This window comes from Cetorhinus maximus, chromosome 20, assembly GCF_964194155.1.
Source record: "Cetorhinus maximus chromosome 20, sCetMax3.hap1.1, whole genome shotgun sequence".
Taxonomy (NCBI): domain Eukaryota; kingdom Metazoa; phylum Chordata; class Chondrichthyes; order Lamniformes; family Cetorhinidae; genus Cetorhinus; species Cetorhinus maximus.
Window position 1 is genome coordinate 64388195 of NC_135898.1, and position 22009 is coordinate 64410203.

The 22009-nt window shown below is 39.2% G+C and overlaps 1 protein-coding gene across 2 annotated transcripts in view; it reads left to right on the forward strand.

Annotated features, from left to right (window-relative positions):
• The window catches only part of edrf1 (erythroid differentiation regulatory factor 1), a 74328-nt gene that overhangs the window by 20798 nt on the left and 31521 nt on the right, over positions 1-22009 (forward strand). The window contains exons 5-15 of one of the 2 annotated variants that reach the window (XM_078564855.1): positions 2133-2257; positions 4538-4697; positions 5939-6040; positions 6242-6363; positions 9311-9422; positions 11612-11759; positions 12239-12350; positions 16200-16311; positions 18282-18548; positions 18851-18922; positions 21768-21918. In XM_078564855.1, coding sequence (XP_078420981.1) covers positions 2133-2257; positions 4538-4697; positions 5939-6040; positions 6242-6363; positions 9311-9422; positions 11612-11759; positions 12239-12350; positions 16200-16311; positions 18282-18548; positions 18851-18922; positions 21768-21918 — 1483 coding nt within the window. The remainder of the gene's footprint in view (positions 1-2132; positions 2258-4537; positions 4698-5938; positions 6041-6241; positions 6364-9310; positions 9423-11611; positions 11760-12238; positions 12351-16199; positions 16312-18281; positions 18549-18850; positions 18923-21767; positions 21919-22009) is intronic. The other variant, XM_078564856.1, reaches the window with a different exon arrangement.

Genomic DNA, 22009 nt, shown 5'->3' on the forward strand with positions numbered 1-22009 from the left:
TTCTGCAACTGCCCATCGGTCTGTGATATCTTTGGGTTTATAGAGAAGCCCGTAAATCTGACCTTGAAATGTCTACCCTCCTATCCATGGCAACGGGAAACATACTGACCCTGTATCCCAGTAGAAATAGTAATCAGCTATCTCTAATTACCATTGCATTTCATCTAGGAATCCAAGGAACCAGTTTCAGCAGAATTATTTATGACTTGATACCAATAACACCTTTCTGGGTTTTTGGAGACTTGGGGTCTTTTCATTAAGGACAGCTGCCACTGTCCCCAGATGTTAATATTTGGCACCATCTTTTCAGTAACACAATGTGACTCTCCTTTTGATCTAACAACTAAACCACCCAGGTTTACTGTCAGACTCTAACATGGGTCACATGATTCCTTTCATTTAACCTACATTTAAAGATACAGGGTCAAACCATGATGATCTTATAAACCAAAAGATTTCCCAAAACATAATAATCAAATTATCCCCACACTTGTAACACTGGAATTGTCTACCCTGAGAGTTGTGATGGCAAAGTCATTGAATATATTCAAGGCTGTGATAGACAGATTCTTGAGCTAAAGGGGAATTAAGGAAGGACAGGAAAGCAGGCAGGAAAGTGGAGTTAAGGCCAAGATGAGATCGACTATAATTTTATTAAATGGCGGAGAAGGCTCAAGGGGCCCTCCTATTCCTTATGTTCTTATGCTCATAATGAAACCCAAAAATGAGGTCTTTCGAGTAGCAACAATGATGGTTGGATTGCCGCTGTATTCAAATTCCCCCAGCTTGACACTGCTGTGCATTTTTTATGGGACCTTCCAATCCTGGCTGTCACATGCACAGCGCAGCATCCCTCAGGGAACTCTGGAGCAGAGCTGGAGAAAGACAGGACACGACCTCTTTTTATGGCACTAGCTGCTGTATTTTTTTAAATAACATATATATTCATTCTTGGGATGTGGGTTTCGCTGGCTAGGCCAGCATTTATTGCCGAACCCTAAATGCCCTTGTTCAGAGGAAATTTAAGAGTCAGCCGAATTGCTGTGGGTCTGGAGTCACATGTAGGCCAGACCAGGTAAGGGCGGCAGATTTCCTTTTCTAAAAGACATTAGTGAACCAGATAGGTTTTATACGACAATCGACAATAGTTTCATGGTTATCGTTAGACTTTTAATTCCAGATTTTTCATCTTCCACAGTGGTCCCCAGAGCATTACTCTGGATCTCTGGATTACCAGTCCAGTGACAATACCACTATGCCACTGACACCACCTCCCACCCATCCCAAGTGTAAATTTTAAAGCTCAGCCTTAATGTTAGTGAATGGATGAGTGATAGGTGGCTTGAGGTGTTAGGAGTGGGTAGTCTCGCTGGGTTGGTTGGGTTAGTCGGATGGTCGGGAGAGGTAGTCAGGTTGGGGTGGTAGTTGGGTGGTTTGTAGGGTGGCCAGGTTGGGTGGGTGTGTAGTCGGCTCAGGTAGGGGATGGGGGCAGTCAGGTCAGGTCGGGGATGGGGGTAGTCAGGTCAGGCCGGGGGTGGGGGTTGTAGTCGGGTCGGGGGGCAGTTGGGTGGTCAGGAGGGATGGTCAGGTCACGGGGGTGTTTGTTGGCTGGTTGGTGGGGGGTATGGTCGGGTGGTTGGGAGGGATGGTCGGGTCAGGGGGGTTGGTCTGTTCAGGTTGGGTGTTGATTCTGGGGTGGGGTTTAGTTGAGTCGAGGGGTGGTCAGATCTGGTTGGGGAGGTAGTAAGGAGGTTGTAGGGGGTGGTGATGGGGGAATCTGTTGTGTAGTTACCCAGGTGTTAGGCTAGGTTTTAATCTGTCTTAACATACCTTCTCAACTATCCAGGTTAGTTCCGCAACTTTCCCAAGTCTCTGACTCTAACTCGGAGGGTCCTGTGGAACAGGGGAATCGCCATTGGAAGTTGAAACTTCCCGGCAGTTCTCTCTTAGTTCTGCTCATCAGGACTTCCACAGGTTCCGGATGCGCATCTTCTGTCATGCGCCTGGTCTCTGACAATCCAGAGATGTGAAAACTTGGCCTTTTATACCAGTTTCTAAATAAACCATAGTCAAATTTTGTTTATACAGTTAATTGTTCTAAATACAATTTGTTTATTAATAAACCTTTTTAGACAGGAGATTGGAATTGGTTAAAGGAATTGTACCAAAGACTTGTGGATCCAAAATGGCAAAGAAAAAAGAAGAGCAAAGAGCAGTTTTACCAAAAAGCTATTCTTTCCAAATTTCTGTACTATAGGTGAGTGCACATTTTTAATTTATGATCCATCAGTAAACGGGTTGACAACTTGGACACTATTAATCCTGTTGTATGACATAAAACAAGTTAATGTATCGGTTTATATGTGACAAATTTTCACAAGCTACTTATTAATGATTTATTTTTTTCAATATTGTACAGAAATTGGAGTTGCGAGACTGGTTTAATCCAGTTCCATGCAATACAAAATATGTAGTCTGGTCTGGCAATTCGGTTCTTTTCTATTTAAAAATGATTTATTGTGGGAAAAGGTTGATTATGCTGACCCTTTTAGGGCTAATGATTAGTTGATTAGACAAGCCCATTTTCACTTCTACCACATTTATAGATTCTACTTCAAAAATCAAGCATAATTCAATGAAATCAGCACCATGACTTCCAAATGCATTTTAGCAGGTGGATTGTGAAACCACCTCCAGTAGGTCATTACACTACTCCATTGTTTGTGCAGACTGTAGAATAACTCCAGCTTGACTGACTTTAGGTGCAAAGCAATAGTCTCTAAAGCCGTTCACTATATGATGATGCTAGGAGCAGAGCTCATCACGTGAAAGGCTTTTATTCTCAAAAGGTACCGTTTATACTGTGAACTTGTGTCCGTTGTTCTTTGCATCATGCTTTGGTATGTTTGTTATGCAAATGGTGAATGATGCTTGTATATGTGTGTACCATCACATTAACACCATGCTTATGCCCATGAAATAGAAAAGGCTTCTGAGCATCACAAATTTTCCACAGAGCTCTGCATGTTGGTTTGGAAGGGCCAGAGATGAACCAGTTTCAGACCAACAAATATAAAGAAATCTTTGCATTTATATAGTATCTTCCATGACTACAGAGTATCCCAAAGTACAACCAATTAAGTACTTCTGAAGTGTAGTCACTTGTAAAGATTGGAGCTGCCAATTTGCACACAACAAGCTCCCACAAATGACAATGTAAAATAATTTGTTTTGTAATGTGGATTGAGGAATGAATATTGACTACATCACTAATTCCCCTGCTCCACTTCAAAATAGTTTTTTAAAATTCATTCACAGGATGTGGGCATCGCTGGCTAATCCAGCACTTGTTGTCCATCCCTAATTGTCCTTGAGAAACTGAGTGGCTTCCTCGACAATTTAATAGTTGACCACATTCCTGTGGATTTGGAGTCACGTGTAGGCTAGACCAGGTTTCCTTCCCTAAAGGATATTAGTGAACCAGATGGGTTTTTATCGTTATCGGCATTGGTTTCATGGTCATCATTTATTGAATTCAAACTCCACCATCTACCATGGTAGGATTCGAACCCAGATCCCTAGAGCAGGAGCTGGATTACTAGTCCAGTGACAGTGCAACTAAGCTACTGCCGCCCCTTGAGAGGGAAGGCAGGACCTTGTTTCATTCAAAAGATAGCACCTCCAAAAGTGCAGCACTCCCTCAATATTGCACTGGAGTGTCACCCTTGATTTTTGTGTTCAAGTCCTGGAGTGGGCTTGAAGATAGAAGCTCCTGACTCAAGAGTTGAGTACTACCAACTGAGCCACAGTTGATGATCTATGTGTGGTCTGATCATACCCCAATCAATTCCCTTGTTTGCAGTAAGTACCCATTGTTTCATTTTATCGCTGAAACTAAAGTCGTGTACCAGAGTCCCATGATTCATTGCTAAAGCCCTAGTGTTCAAAAAGGTGCTGCTGTAATTCAGATCAAAAACTGATGCAGCACGGAAAAATCTAAATCTAGCTCTTATTCTGGACAAAATGTCTTCAGTTTTTATAGAAGTTACTGTCAAAACGTAAAGAGCATGGCTTTCCTAATTATAAAGTATGAAACTTATTTTGTAGTTGCTAATTGAGTGCCCCAAAGAAGGTAGCCTGTGTACTCTGAACTCTGAAATATTTTGATTGATTTAATTAAAAAGTTTGAAACAGAACTTGTAACAGTACATTCTTTTAATCCCATTGCTAACTGTGCTTTAATAGGTAAGATATGGAGGATGATTTTACATGCACCATTTGTAGCTAAATTGCAATTGTTTATATTTGGCACTGAATTTATATTTTAAAAAATTATATTAAAATGTTCCATTCACTTGTACAGACATTCTTCACTTTTTCTTTTCAATAAAAATGACACGTCTCGACCTTCAAATAGCAGAAATATTTTGCTAATTGTTACAGTATTTATTCTTCAGTTTTCCTTGAACTTCCACCAGGTGTTAGATTTTTCTAGTCATAAGCATGGCATTGACTTTTTCTTTCTGAATACTTTTAGCATCAATGGAGATTGTGGAGCAGAACCAGTTCCAACTCCTATAGCCCAACCTGCTGACACACAGCCCCAGGAAAACCCAGTAGCAGTAGAGGAATCCTCTTGGCCTGCACCTCTGAGAACCCCTGCTTCTGTCCCCGAAGATGGAAATCCTCAGGAACAGGTAAATTATTTAATCTATGTGAAATTTACACATCTCAGCTTCTAAAAATGAAGTTAAATTTAAAAACTGTTCAGCTTGTTCACATTAATTAGATATTTACTCATGTTCAGTGAAAACTGTTTAGTATTGGATGATGTTATTTACTCTCCTAGTTTGGAATGACACCTAGTGGCATTCTATAGTATTTGGTTGGGAATATTGTCAACACCAGGCAAATATTTGATAAAAATCCTCTCATTCTGGTGTCACACTGTTCCCAATATAGAATTATTGAATCAAGCATAAATTGCTTCCCAGTTATCTCCTCCTTACATGATTATTTTTATATTTGAGAATAATAAGTTCACAGCCAATTTTTATATCCAACCAGCACATTTTAGAAATCTGATCACTTTTGTGCAAAATAAATGTATTTCTTTAGATGAGGTTGAAAATTTTATATTTGAAATGCTAATACAAGTGTAAAATTTGTCTATCTTGTTACAAAGAGAAATTATTTTTTACAAATCATGACCGAAGCATAATGTCTTTGGAAATTAGTACATTTGTTAGGATTCAACTACACAACCATATTTTAAGAATACAGATTTGGTATTTTTTTTCTGAATGGCTTCAAAATTATTTTTCTTAAATTGAAAGACCTCATTATAATATACTAGTAAAGGAGGAAATTTGCTTTAAAAGAAGCTCAATGCTCTGATACCTGCTATGTTTCTGAGAAAAGTATGTCATTACACTGGGTAAGCCTATGTAAATCCATTACAGTGGAGTCTTCAAGATCAGTTTCAATGATTTTAAATTGAATTTTGTGGTTTCTACAAAATGTTAATGCACTACTTACTTTTTAGCCTCTAGATACATTTAATTTCTATAATGCAGACTGCTGTATTTTCAGTGTTGGTCAAACATCTGGTAGCAGGAGCTTGATGAATTTTGTTTCTCAAGCTAAACTCTCAAAGATAATGTCATTATCAAGCCATTGCCGAACAAGAAGGCAGAAAAATTAACCTAAGCATGAAATTACTGTCTAAATTTTAATCAGAAGCAGGGCTTGATGAGCCAGAAATTATATTTTAACATAATTGCATTGCATTGATTTTGCACACGAGGGAATGAGGGAGAGTTAATCAATGGGACCCGATCTTAAGTAGGCTCTGCTGTATTAATGTTTTAACACTCTTTTCAAATGATAAAATAGTGTGTGTATTGGGTAAAAATATACGTGCTTGCACTTTTTGCAGGGGAATGTTCCTCTGGAAGCCACATATGTATTAGAGCAGGTGGCCTCTACCCCGAAAGAACAAAACCTGACTACTTTTTTGAATGAAGGGGAAAACAGTCAGGTATGATGAAGATGACCATTTCCAAGTAATTCCCTAAACGAAGGAAACTTTTATACTAGGCCCCAATTGGCTTTTTAATAAATCAGATTGGTATTGTTAAGTTTGTTACACTTTCCTTGATATCTACTTATGTTCGTGTCCTTTCTTCACTCCTCTCTTTTAAAAATAAATATCTTTAACAACATGTCTCTCTTTCCAAAGGGGCTTAAAAATGATTTTGTCAGGAATATTCTTTGGACTTTTGAAGATATTCATATGCTTGTGGGTTCAAATATGCCTATTTTTGGTGGAGGAAAATATCCAGCTGTAAGCTTAAGACTCAGGTAAGCCTTTTCTCTATGTGATATGGAAGGTGCTTTCTCTTTTATATATGTTTTACACTCTCTTCCTGTTCTGAAGGCATTGGTTTCTTGCTGCTTCCAATTTCACGGGTGCTGTCTGTTACCTTGCAGGGGTGGTATTTTTTTATGATGGTCTGTTAGCAAGTTATTCACTCCAGTGACCCCCCGCCCCAGCACCCCAATCGTATGTGCTGAGGCTAATTGTAATGGCTTAACTGGAGTCATAATTGGAAACAACTAACTGAAATTTGGGCCTGGAACCTTTTTGGACTTTCTAACAAGACTCAAATAGTTCATTGTTCTTTGTGTTGTATTAAGTCATTAGCCATAAACAGTTTCAGATAATCTAGCACAGTCAAAACTTTGACCCAAGTGCGATTCAACACAAAAACTACTACATTGGTTATCTGCAAAGTTTGAGCTGGCGTTGTTACCTTTTAAACAAAAACAGATTGTATTTGTTCTGTTGTATGCATGATTGCCAACTACATTTGATCCTGATTGTTATTCAAATCTACAAAGTTCCAATAACTATTTTCATAGATATTTTAAGGAGCTGTAACTGTTCACAATTGAGTTAGTTTGGAAATTTGAAGAAATCAAGTTCAGACTAGCACATGCCAGCATCTACCAAATGTGAAATGTACAAGAGCTACTGCATATGTGAAAGTTACTTCTGGAAAAGAATAGCTTATTATCTAGATTGTAAACTTGTGGTTTCTAGTGGACAAATTTGTACTGTAAAATGTATATTAACTATTATCTATTTATATATTTGCATGTTTTGTTTCAGTTAAACTTAAACCAAAGCCTGTGTTACATTTATATGTCATGGCTTCAAGATGTTCCAAAGTGTGTTGCGGCTAATGGATTATTTTTTGAGGACCAGTCACTGTTGACTAAGCAAATATGGCAACCAATTTATGCTGAGCAAGGTCCTGCAAACAGCAAATGAATGAATGGCCAGATAATACTTTTGTTGTTGAGAGAAGAATAGTGACCTGGACACCAGGAAAACCCCAGCTCTTCATCCAGCACAATGAGATCTTTTACTTCCCATGTGCATGGGCAGACAGGTTTAATGTTTCATTCAAAAGGTGATACATCCAACAGAGGAGTATGTCATTGAAATGTCAGCTTAGACTGTGTTCAAATCCACAAGCAATCTCTTCAGTACTTACAGTATGGTGACTGTCAGTGCACTGCTGTGTTTGCTCCATATGTAACTAGGAATGAAGACTGACTTTAAAAAATTAAATAACTTTTCTTTTTCCTGCCAAAAAAATGTACATGAGATGCACATGCATCTGTGATCTCAGTATATTCAGCATGCAACATGTGCTCTAATATCAGATGCGATTCATCTACATCTTCAGGCCTGATTTTTTTCTTTTTTGCTTAGAAAACAATGGTGAATTTTGAGTTTTTTTCAAAGTGAAAGAGGAAATAATTTTTTTTAGCCAATTCAGCACCTGAAAGACTAGGAAATGTATTAATAGAAACTGGTAAAAACTGACTTTAAAGTTCTCTGTATATCGGCCTTTGATGTTAAGGCAGAGGGAGTAGTGAACATGCAGCAATAGGAGTCAAAGAAGCAGAAGTGTATGGTTGGAGAAAATCTCTTGAATAATGTGAGGTCATGGGGAGATTTAAAGGTAAGTGCAATGATTTTGATATGAATTCAGGGGGACAGTGGAGTTAGCCAAGCGTGGAAGTGATGCTTATGGGGGCTTTATATATCGAATGGGAGTTGAGCAGCAGAGTTCTCGATTTTATGATGTTTTACGAAGATGGGAAGACTAGTGATGAGAGCATTTACAAAAATAATCAGTGATATGCTGAAAGGCATCAGCAACCAGTTAAGGCCTAAAATGAGCAGTGTGCTGGATGTGGATGTTTGTTTTGGTAATGGACGGCACATAGTGCAAAATTTTAGCTTAGTTGAACAGATTGCCTAGATGATGCATCACTGAATTTATCCTGAGAAAGCATCCAAGAAGATTAATGAATCAGAGTGAGAGGCATTTAGTTGCTGATGGGAGATGAAAAGAATGACTTTGAATTTGTTGACATTGACCTGAAGTAAATTGAGTCGTCATTGCTTGATGTTGGATAGGTTGATAGCATTGCAACAGGCTTGAAGTCAGGATTGGTGACAGAGAGATGGAGTTGGGTGCTACTAGTGCATTAAAAAAGGCTAACATTTTTGTCATGGTTACAATAGTGCATAAGTTTCAATGCTTTGAGGGATGGGGAGAGAGGGAGGGAATTGTACCGAAAAATTGTTGGAAGAATTGAAATGTAGCCAAAAGCATGGCTGAAAATACACAGATTTTGAAGAAGTTTATGAACGGTTTAACAATAGTGAAGATATAGCAAGCACAAAAGTTTTAAAAGAGAATTCCTGAGTGTAGAGGTATGATGGCTGAAGGCTTTGCCAGCAGACATAGAGCAGTAGAGAGGACACAGTAGGCAGAAGTTTAAAAAAAATGAAGGGCTCAAATTGAATCAAGAGGAGATTGGCTGAGTACTTGGTGACTAGAGATAATGAAGCTATGTATGGTTTTCATCGGTGTTTTTTTTTATTTTGAAGTGAAGGCTACTGTTGTTGCAATTATTCAAGCTTCATGAGTTTAAAGTTTAGTTTAGGGTTAAACAGAACACCAGGTTTATGTTTCATTGGTTTTAGCTCAAGTAAAAAACCAAATAGGGTAGTTTAAGCTGGAGAATGTTCTGGTTCATCCATGATCTGATATAAGTATTTATGAAGTACTGTTAATCCTAGGAAGTCTATGACCCTATCTGCTTTTTAAAAAAAAAAACTTGCTGTATACTGTTTTTTTAGTTTTTATCAATTGCCATTGACTTTGGCAAAAATTGATCAAAGTTTTGTAAACTTTAATCTGTGACATTGTGTTTCCTTTTTTAGAGATAGCAACAAACCAATTAACATATTGACAGGGATTGACTATTGGCTAGACAATCTAATGTGCAATGTTCCAGAACTTGTCATGTGCTTTCACGTTAATGGGATTGTACAGGTAAAAAAAAAGTTTAGTTTTTAATATTTTAGGTTTTAAAAAAAAACTTTTTAGTAGCGCAACCTCTTGATATTTTCATTTTTGTTTAATGTGGTCAACTTTAAAAAGAAAAAATGCACTCCCCTTCCTAATAGTCAGGTGGATGAGGACCTGAAAAATTCCAATAACCTTTATGTATGGTGGCCTGAACACACTCAACATGAGCATTGCATTTTTTGTCGTAAAGGACTTTGGTATTTGGGAATTATTTTTCTGCAGATTCTGAAACCCACTTCTCCCACTACCTTTAGTCGTTTAAGTAATTGTTTAATGACAAATAGGGATTTTGAACCCTGACTTATTGGTCATAGGGTCATCCCACTCAGGGCTAGATAGCAAATTTATGATTTTAAACACATCTTTGAATATTGCTTCCCCCTTGTTCCAAATAAATGGTATGTTTTCTCAGGCATTGGGGATATTCAGGTGTGTGCTCCTTAGGAAAATTATGAAATTTAACATGAAACCATTGTGCATCATTTTAAATAGTTTTTTTTATATTTGTTTACTAACCAAAAGGGAAAGATCAGATTCTGGTTTGGGTTTGCAGTAAACTAGCTCGACCCAGCTTCCTGAAAGGCCATGTTAAAGGTTTATCTCCCTCCTTCAACCCCATTGTCCTGCCATTGTTCAGAGACACCACGCCCTGTCAAGACTCAATTCAGAGACACCACTCCATCCAACCCATATGGTTTATAAAGACATTCAATCCCCCAGTTAAAAGCTCTGGGGCACGTTAATTTTTCCAAAATAGGCTAAACCAGCACATAAGATCAAATAATTTCAAGTGTATGTTCCGTCAACGCAAATTGTTTCCATGATTTTTGCATTGGTTTTTAAAAAAGAATCTCACTGGAAGCTGGCCTCACTCGCAAATTGACCACGCCCCCCAAATCTAATTAATCATCCTGGTGAGTTTCCACAACTGCGCCTATTCAAGAAGGCTATTAAAATTAAGCTGTTTTTCTTTTTAGTTGGAAAGGCACTAATAGACACCCTTTAAAAAATTTTAAATATTAAACTATATTTAATTTTCTAAAACTACTATACACCAATAAAACTATTAAATAGACTAATATAGTTTTTCAAAATAATTTTCATTATTTAAAATTATCACAGGTGGTGAACTAAACACTCATTAAAAATGAAGAAAGAAAATGCTGGAAAATCTCATTTGCGCAGGCAGCATACATGGAGAGAGAAACACAGTTAACATTTCAACTTGACCTATTAAAAATGCTTAATTTTTTGTGATAAATCACTTATTAATGTATTAATGAAATCACTCAAATATATCAAGGAATTTTTTTTAATGAAAGAGCAAAAAATTACATTCTAAGACCAATTGCACTGGTTCATAGAAAATTTTACTTTTTATGCAAATGAGTTTGACCAGAACCTAGGATCGTAAAGTCAATTTGGAAAACTAGCATAGTTTTGAGTGTAATTTGCACCTGAATTGCTGACTGTGCTTAAAGTGGAAATTCTGCCCCACTGTTAACATACTCCTCTGTTTGTGCTGGCACTCCTCTCCCCCTTTTTTCCAAATTTGACTCTTGTCCCTTCCCCTCCATCCCTGTCATTTTCATTTCCACTTCCTTTCCGCCCCGATTCAAACTGACAATTACTTCAGATCATGCTGTGCCTCATTTCTATCTCAATTCACCCTTTTAATACTGGAATTTTTTCTTTTCCTTCACCAAAAACACTGTTTTCTGACACCCACCTCTTTTATTTGCTGTTTTTAGTTCATGCTGATGTATACTGGATTGGAATCCTTATTCTTCTGAGAGTTCTTGTCCAGAGTGTGTGGCCGTGTTTAATTATTTATAACAATAGTGACAGAATGCAAGCCTCCAAGCAGTGTTATGGAACAGAAGAGAAATAGAGAGCAGTACTTGGATGGCAGAGGATGAGTGTAGTGCATGCTGATTTTCACCCAGAGATGGGAGCAATGCCTGCAAAACTGCTGATTGGGTGCATGAATGCATGTTTGTCCTTGTGGATAGAAGTTGACAGTGGTCAGTTTAAATGTCTTTCTGTTTAAAATGAGTATTTTCAACATAATGTGTACTTTATAGTAACATCTGAGGTTCAATTTTCTATTCCAGTTTACAATTTTTGTTGTAATTGATATATGTTTTACCTAGAGATATGAAATGATAAAGACAGAAGACATTCCTAATTTGGATAATTCCAGTTTCTCCACAAAAGTGGTAAAGGATATTGCTCAGAATATTCTTTCATTTCTAAAGGCAAACTGTACTAAAGAAGGACATACATATTGGCTTTTTAAAGGTGAGCAAAAATATTAAATTAGAATTCTGATTATTTCAACAATGTTATGAAAGTAGGTTTATTTCAAGGTATATAGTGATTTATAAAGTACAGCTGCCTTTTATTCAACTGCTTTTTACTTTTTGGCTCAAGTGTAATAGGTAATTAGCCATATAACTGTTTCACCTGGCTCTGAAAAGCAGCTTTTAACATTAACACTGGATTTATTTCTTTCATTCTTAGAAAAGCAACTTTTGATTTGTTATCTTAGATTTACATATTAAGATCAGGTTTTCAAATATAGGAATTTTAGTCTTGCTAGTAGATTCACGAGCCAGTAATAACCCCTCTTCAAAGTGTGGCTTGCAGTACTGTAAAATTGTTACATGTGTAGTTGTCTTTTGATATCTTATATGTGGATTAAAAAGGAAATCACCTTTTGGAAAATACAGCTGTTTAAAGTGTGTTTCCACAGTGGCTGTTACCTTTGTTTCTTCCAGCAAGTGGAAGTGATATTGTAAAGCTCTATGACCTGACGACACTTTGCGAAGAAACAGCTGAAGATAAATACCAAAACCCTTTCACGATGCCTGTTGCTGTCTTACTGTACAAGTAAGTTTTCTAAGCAAATTGGTAGTGAGAATATTTTTCTCCATTTTAGTTGTGTACCACTTGGAAAAATGGCAAGACAACCAATGGGAGGAATTGAGAAGGATGGTAACTTTCATCATCAAGCATCATGCAAATTATCCTCCTTTATATATGTATGAAATGGTAACTGAACTGACCAAAGAAGTTTACAGCATACAAGGGGACATTATGGCCATTGTTTCTCTACTAGTCCTTGTAAATCTAATTGCACTGCCTTATTTATTTATATTTTTATATATATTATATTTCTGGAGATATTGAACTGGCAGAAGTTTTATGTTTAAATTTGTGTTTATCCTTTGCAGTGGGGTGTGGTTTTCATATACTGAGTGTTTCCTTTTGTCTCAGGCAGAGCAACCCATCTTCTTCCACTAAATTCTTAGCCCTGCTCCATTAGACTTCGAGCCAATTAATCAAAGTGTATTTTTTTTCTTTATACAGGGTTTCGCTGGCAAAGCCAGTATTTATTGCCAATCCCTAATTGCCCTTGAACTGAACATTTCAGAGGGTTGTTGAATCAACCACATTTCTGTGGGTCTGGAGTTACATGTAGGCCAGACTGGCTAAGGATGGCAGATTTCCTTCCCTAAAGGACATTAGTGAACCAGATGGGTCGTTACAACAATGGATGATACTCTCATGGTCACCTTTACTGAGACTAGCTTTATATTCCAGATTTCTGAATTGAATTCAGATTTCCACCAGATACCATGGTGAGATTTGAACCCATGTCCCCAGAGCATTTGCCTGGGCCTCTAGATTACTAGTCTAGTGACATTACCATTAAACTACCATTTCCCCCTGTATCTCAGAATTATCTGCCACATAGTGCCATCAGCAAGTTTTGCTGTTGAAAATGCTTTGAGGACATCCCTAAAGTGTTTCTACTGTCCTCCTGGGAGTCTCCTGCCACAACAGAATTCCAAGTAGTGGAGTTGCTTCGGGAGTTTAGTGTCAGGCATGCAAACTACTTGTCCCAACAGCAGATTTTGAGTGATTAGTACCTTGATGCTGGGCAAGTTAGCCTGAGAGAAGGTGCTGCTGTTGCATTGTTTTTCTTGCCACTGGATTTGGAGGATCTTGTGAAGGCACTGCTGGTGGTACTACTCCAGTGCCTTGAGCTGCCTAATGTAAAACCTCGTACCCCTTATCGGGGGATGCCAGGAAATCTCGGGGATTCTGTGATCGTGACTATCATCGTAACTATATTCAAGGGAGACAAGTCTGATTGCGGTAGCTGTAGAGGTGCCTCCCTGATGCCTGTTGCAGGGAAAATCATTGCAAGAATCCTCCTCAACTGCCTCTTCCCAGTGGCCGAGGAGCTCTTTCCAGAGTTGCAGAGCGGATTTCACCCATCGAGAGGCACCACAGATATGATCTTCACTGCATAGAAGATACAGGAAAAGTGTAAGGAGCAGTGCCAACTGCTGTAGATGCCCTTCTTGACCTCTCAAAATCCTTTGATTCTATCAATTCCGAAGGCTTATGGACTATCATTGTCAAATTTGGCTGCCCTCAGAAATTTGTCACCACCCTTTGCCTACTCCATGATGAAATGCAAGCTATGATCCTCACCAGCAGAATTACCATAGACCCTACCTCAGTGAAGATTGGGGGTCAAACAAGGTTATGCTATTGCACCAACTGTCTTCTCTATTGTCCTTGTTACAATACTGCACCTCACCTCCAGTTTTTTTTGTAAAAATATAATTTATTCATGAAATATCTGAAAGAACATTACAAAACATTTCTAAATTGCTATCACAAAAAGTTCAATCATATTCAACTTTTACACATAGATCACTAGGTGCTTCAATACAATCAATGAACATTAAAGACATATCAACATGGTCATTACAGACAGTCAGACAGTGCAAAGGTATTGAGTTATCGACATAGATCATGTTGCCCTCTGAGGCGCTTCGATACAATTGTGATACATTTAGTATTTACTGCGTACATTCCTTCTGAGTCATACAGCCCGAGGGGTCTGTACATTTTCCAGCCCCTTGGTGCACTATGGCAGAAAGGTCTTAGACAGTAACTTTTCCTCAGTGAGCCTTTGCAATGGCTGCCTCAAGCTTCAGTGTATCCCTCAGCACGTAATCCTGGACCTTGGAATGTGTCAGTCTGCAACACTCAGTCGGGGGCACAATTCTTTGCATTGGAAGACCAGCAGGTTTCGGGCAGACCAAAGAGTGTCTTTCACCGAGCTGATGATCCTCCAGCTGCAGTTGATGTTTGTCTCGGTGTGTGTCCCTGGGGAACAGCCCGTGGAGCACGGAGTCCAGTGTCACAGAACTGCTCAGGATGAACCTCAACAAAAACCACTGCATCTCTCCCCAAACCTTCTTTGCAAAGGCACATTCCACAAGGAAGTGAACAACAGTCTCTTCCCCGCAACAGCCACCTTGAGGGCAACGTGCAGAGGAGGTGAGACTCCTGGCGTGTAGGAAGGATCACACGGGGAACGCCTTTCTCACCACCAGCCAAGCTACATCTTGGTGCTTGTTGGAAAGTTCTGGCGATGAGGCATTCTGCCAAATGATTTTGACAGTTTGTTCGGGGAACCATCCGACAGGATCCACCATCTCCTTTCCCCTCGGGGCCTCTGGGACCTTATATGCAGACCATTACCTGATGGACTTGTGGTCAAAGGTATTTCTCTGCATAAATTTTTCCATGAGGGACAGGTGGTACGGCACAGTCCAACTACTTGGAGCGTTCGGCGGCAGCATGGCCAGACCCATCCTTCGCAACACCTCTCACCTCCAGCAAATTACCCATAGGCATGGCAATAATCTATGGAACAGATGGGAAACTATTCAACCTACGCCGCCTTCAATCCAAAATCAAAACCACTCCAACCTCAGTATAGGGCTTCAGTATGTGGATGATGCTTGTGTGTGCGCTCATGCAGAAACGAAGGTCTACGTTGTCAACTCTGGAGCTATTTTTTGGTTTTGGACAGCAGAGATATTCAGGCTCACCACAACGGTTTAGTTTGTTAACTATTAACAACATGGCAAAGATGCAAATTGGATATATACTTCTGTAGCTTTTAGTTTGGTTTCAATACGTTTGAGAGAGCATATTGAGCTGGGAGAATCTTTCTCATCTAAAGCAGTTTCTAATTATCTGGTCTGTTGACGGCTTTAAAAAGCAAAGCTAAATACCGACTCCCCCAAAAAAGAGGAGAGACAGTGGTAATGTCTTTTGTCGTCTGTATTTGATTTATTTAAAAGGTCATCATTTGAATTTAAAATTAAACAAAGCCTCTTGTGAAAAAAAGAAGAGAGAGTGGATGATGATTGAAAGTGAGCTGAATGATGGTGGGTTGAATAGGTAGTAGAAAGAACAAATAATCGGAAATTGAAGGACAGATATTGCAATGGAAGCAAGTAGTAGAGCAGAGCCTGAGCAATGTGGGAAGGGAGACTGAGGGTTGTGTTTTTTCCACCCTGCTCTTCCCATTTCCTTCCCACAAGTCTCCAAGGGAAAATGTTGTTTGTCGCCCTTAGTGGCCCCTTCCCCTACCATGCTCTGCTATTCATCACCTCCCACACAAAAGGGGAATGAAAGGTAAAAGAAGTAAAATAGAAGAAATATGGAGGCAGGAGAGAAGGGGAGAGGTAGAAGAGAGAGAGATGTATAAAGTTGGTGTCCATAATCTCAAACTTTGGTGCAGTACTACAGGAAATAGGTTTGTTGCGCAATAGTTATAAACAATATTCACATCATTTTACATTTATATCAGTTATATGTAAAGTCCTCAAGCCCTTGTATGTTGATATGTGCTGTGTTTTACAGGGTTGCTAGCAACATGATGATGAAGAAAGTTCAGAATAGGAAACATTATGGGATCATAAGGACCCTCTTGTTAAATTGTATTAAATTGCTGGACAAAGAAAGGCACCCCCAGGTACAAACTACATCAGTCTTGAGTTTTGGATTGCTTCATATGCAGGAGGAGCTGTAATTGTACATTGCAGGCTCTTAAATTGTATATTGAAATTTCTAATTATTTAGCACATCGTAACCAATTTAACACCTTTATATTTTTACAGCAAAACTATCAAATGTTTACATTTTCCAGGTCAAAAATGCCCTTTTGTCACAGTACATATTAAGCTATATTTTAATTATGCAGTTGCATAGAAATTCCAGTTTCTAATATAATTTTGCTGTTGGTTATATCCTTAACCATCAAACCTAAAAACCTTTATTAAAAAGTTTTATAGAGTTATACAGCACCGAACCAGGCTCTTCGGCCCATCGTGTCCGTCCCGGCCATCAAACACATCTACTCCAATCCTATTTTCCAGCATTTGGCCTGCAGCTCTATATGCTATGGCATTTCAAGTGCTCATCTAAATACTTATTAAATATCGTGAGAGTTCCTGCCTCTATCACCCCCTCAGGCAGTGTGTTCCAGATTTCAACCACACTCTGGATGAAAAAATTTTTCTTCAAATCCCCTCTAAACCTCCTGCCCCTTACCTTAAATCTATGCCCCCTGGTTATTGACACCTCCGCTAAGGGGAAAAGTTTCTTCTTATCTATGCTTCTCAATTTTGTATACCTCTATCAGATCTCCCCCTCAACCTTCTCTGCTCTAAGGAAAATAACCCTAGCCAATCCAGTCTCTCTTCATAGCTGAAACGCTCCAGCCCAGGCAACATCCTGGTGAATCTCCTCTGCACCCCCTCCAGTGCAATCACATCCTTCCTATAATGTGGCGACCAGAACTACACACAGTACTCCAGCTGTGGCCTAACTAGGGTTTTATACAGCTCCAACATAACCTCCCTGCACTTATATTCTATGCCTTAGCTAATAAAGGCAAGTATCTCATATGCCTTCTTAACCACCTTATCTACCTGTGCTGCTGCCTTCAGGGATCTATGACATGTACACCAAGGCCCTCTGATCCTCTGTACTTCCTAGGGTCATACCATTCATTGTGTATTCCCTTGCCATGTTAGTCCTCCCAAAATGCATCACCTCACTTCTCAGGATTAAATTCCATTTGCCACTGTTCTGCCCATCTTACCAGCCCATCTATAATTGTCCTGTAATCTAAGGCTTTCCTCCTCACTATTTATGACATCATCAATTTTCGTGTCATCTGCAAACTTACTGATCATATCTCCTATATTCATGTCTAAATCAATAATGTATACTATAAACAGCAAGGGTCCCAGCACCGATTCCTGTGGTATACCACTCGTCACAGGCTTCCAATCACAAAAACAACCTTCGACCATCACCCTCTGCCTCCTGCCAAATTGCCCTGGATTCCATGGGCTCTTACTTTCTTGACCATTCTCCCATATGGGACCTTGTCAAAAGCCTTACTGAAATCCATGTAGATTACATCAATTGTACTACCCTCATCTACACAACCAGTCACCTCCTTGAAAAATTCAACCAAATTTGTTAGACATGATCTCCCCCTGACAAAGCCATGCTGACTATCCCTGAATGCTTAAACGTGATTGAGTCCAACACTCACTAATCTATGTTATAATGCTAGAAAATAAGAAATTGACTGGCAAAAATTAAGTACAGCTAAAGTTTAATTGTACCTTGGAACTACCCCCAGATGGTTAGTGTCATTATTTCCTTTTTCTAAAATAATTATTATTTCTAAGTCTTTGCAAAATGTTGATTATTTCATGTTTTTGATAAATTGCGCTTATGATACACTTGTAATAAAAATCTTTTTTCTCAAGTGTCAAAAAAACTCCAGAGTGGTAGGCAATGTCATTTACAAAATATTCTGGATGATGGGTTACAATCAATAGCTGAGGTCTGAGTACTGTGCTTAATATGCAAGCATATTTACACATAAGTTCTTCATTACTTAATTGTGCGACTACAATTTTACAGTTTGTGCAGATTATTGCTTCAGCCAACTACATGATCTCAGAACTTTTCCAACTAGATGAACCACCAAAACCAGATGAAAACGGATCAAATCTGAATGAGAATTCTGATAGTTATAGTGAAGATGAGGATCTTCCAGAGGACAGTGATGAAAATGGCTCCTTCAGCAATGGCTCTGATCCTTCAGACGATAGCAAAGCTGTTGCTGTCATTAAATCTGTTGGCGAGTTGTCTGTACCTGAAAAGTATAAGTCGATACACCAGATAAGGGTATGAGCCCATTCTTAAGTTTGGTTGAGGGAAATGTATATTCCAAGTCTTGTAAATGTTATATAATATAAATGTTATAAATGATAGGTTTGTCAAATTCAATTAAGCTTCACTATAATCTACATTTGTATCTCATTCCCAATTAAATATAGAAATTTATATCAGCAGGTTTGGGTTCTCAGAACAGATTTGTTTAAAGTGGGGTCACAGTAACCTGAAGAAGGAAAATTTAGGGAGATTGCTTTATAGTAACTGAAGTTAAATAAAATAAAAATGTCTTACACTTAACTTTTCTTTTAAAGCCCAGCTGTACTTTTCCAGTTTGTCATGATACAGAGGAGCGATGTAGAGTTGTTCTCAATTACGTTCTTGAGGTAATTCATAAGATCATGAACTAATGCATATTAATTTTTTTACAAATGTTTATATATTCTCAATGCAATTTCTTACACAGCATATACTACATATTTCACAAAACTTGCAGTTCATTGCAGCGGGTCACATATATTGTACACGTCTATACCTTAAGGTGAGGTTCTTGATCAACCCTATATCATCCCCTGTCAGGGAGCTTCACTGGAGGTTAAACTGTTACTTGTATGACGTATGAATTAAAACTTTTCATTAAGATGTGTGCTTTTTGGTAATTTTGCCAGTTGACAGTTTTATGTCTTTTTTTTAAAAAAGCACAGGTAAAGCAAGCTTCAACAAGTCTGAACATTTTGGGCAGGATTTTCACTACGGAAGCAAGTAGCATGAAATTGGGCAGTTTCCTACTTGGCAGAAGCTTTGATATAAAGAGTCCCGTCACATGCAATATTTGCTCCAGGGAGTGGTGGGGGTACAGCATGACGCATCAAGTCAGGCCTGCCAATCCCAGAAGCAGATTGAAGGTGGCCATGGAGGCCGTTGTTGTTTTAAAAGCACCAAGATTAGGCCCTCTGGCCCTGATCCTTCACACTCTCACTCCCCACCCATCCTCCTCACACGGTATGCACTATGTACAGAACCAATGAGCCTTATAATAAATGGCAAGAAAAAAAGCACCCATTTAGAAATCTTCCTTTTAAAAAAAACTGCTTGTCTTACAACTTACAAAAGTGTCAATCAGACAGAGCCATTCATGGTATCAATAACACAAGCTTTCCCTCACATCACATGTTTTAACCTTTTCTGAATAAACATACAGACACTGACAAACAGACAGTGCCATGGCTCTCAAATGGATTAGCTCAGCAGGGGTTCTGCTTTGACAGGTGGAAGTGAAGCGTTTGCTTTGATTGACATCTTTGAGGTTATAAGAAGTGAAATGAGGGAAAGCTTCTGTTATTGATACTATGGCCCGAAATTTTACTCCCGAGTTAGGAGCACAGAGTTGGGAAAATTTCCAACTCCACAAACCTGACTCGGGAGAAAGTTCCCCGAAGGTGGGTGTGGAGTGGAGGGGGGGATGCTGTCTCAGAGTTTGGAAGCAGCCACATGCTGAATTGGGATGGTTAAAAGGTCTGCCTCGGTGCTCTGGGACTTTTCATCTTACTGTTTTACAAAGAGTCCTCAAGCCCTCAACACCCCCACACTCCCATTGCCCCATTCATGCCAATACATGCTACCTCATGACCCCACCAACCCCCATGGCCCCTCATTCCCCCCCCACACACCAACCTTTGGCCCCTCATACACTCCATGCCATCCTATGGCCTTCTACCCACTCCCATGGCCCCTCCATTGCCAATCTCTACCCCTCTGCCTGCCCCATGGTCCTTCATGTGCTCAATGCCAACCTATGCCCCTCTACATATACCCCATGGCTCCAAAACCTCCATGCCAACTTTGTGCCAACTCATGCTAACCTATGACCCCCCCCACCCTCTTTCATGTACTTAATCCCTTAAACAAACATTTGCATTCATAGCCCCATATCAAAGAAACTCATCTCATTATAACCACCTGAAGCTGCCAATCAAACTATGAATTTACAGGGCTTCAGCTGTGGTAATGGTTGTGGAAGCAGTCAAGCAGAAATAATACTATGATGATAGTACTCAAGCTTATGTTAACAAACATCCAGTGAAATTGCAAGCACCCTTTTTTTCAAGGGTAGGCTGGCTGTTTTTCAAAATTTAGAGGGCAGGAGATTTAATTGACTTGACAACTTGACAGCTCCACAGAGATTATCTACTTTTACATATATTCATGTTAACAGTCCCAAAGCATGACCTGACCTTCCCCAAAGGGTGACCTGACCTCTGGTACGTTCAGACCTTGTCCTCAAATGATTAAAGCCCAAAATTAGTATTTTTTCAAACTTTAACCAAAATTGCTTCTGTTTAAAGTCACCTGCACTTTTAAAATATATCCTGCCCACATTAAACACTGGCAACAAAGGTGGGTGCTGGGTTTTGAGGGCGGGCACTGGCCCCATTTTAGCTAAGGCGTGGAGCATTCCGCCTTTATGAAAATTCAGGCCTATGAATGGCTCTGTCTGACACTTTTATAAGGTTCAAAGAACAGCAGTTTTTTCAAAGTAGATTTCTAAGTAACTTTTTTTCCATCAGCGTTTCAAGACTTGTCATTGTTACATGGCTCATTGGTTCTGTACATGGTACATGCGGGGTAAGTGGGCATGGAAGGGGCATGTGGTCATGACTAAGAACTTCTAAAATTACCTTTCAAAAGGTTCTCAAATCCATATTGTGATTCACGACACTTCTGGCCATGAACCATGATTCATTCCGAAGCTGACCTGACTCCACGAAAACTGTGGGGAAGCAGGGTGGTTTTTTGGTGGTGGTGGTATGGGATGCCTACTTCCACAATGGAGCTGGTCAGGTCAGGGGTGCAGGCCAGTGAAAGTTGCCAGTTGGGAATGGGGGCGGAAAACCTGGAATCGGGTCCCCTCTCTGTTTTTATATGCCTCCAAAGTTGGTCCAACTCCCTGAAAATCCAGGCCTTTCTGTCAGTAATCAAATTGTGTATGCCTGTTAGGTGGCGTTCCAGATTGTATGAATGCTGCAAGCTATGATTAATGTTGATGCTAATTAATTTAGGTATCAAGGAAAACATACATCTTGTCTGCATGTTGCATTCTGTTCTGTAACATAAATATGTTCGTTAAACCTAAATATAAAGACAAATTATCAAAAGTCTTCATATAACCTCTGTCACTTGTCTTCACTATAAGAACTGTGATTATGCACATTTTAATTATGTCTCTTTCAGGGGCTGAAGGCTGTTGATGGGAGTATTAAAAAGGAGAGCGATCTCCCAGCTGCTGACCCCAGTATTCCAATACCTCTGAAGTATGCAGATGAATCTGAATGCGCAGGTCAAAAAACTCTTAAGAAACAAATTGCCCTATTTTTAGATAAAGGTAATTGTTAAGAAACCTTCAGCCTGAATTCCACATGTAATACTTCACTTGCTAAATTATAATTTGCTTGTTTCACATTTTCTCAGTTGCT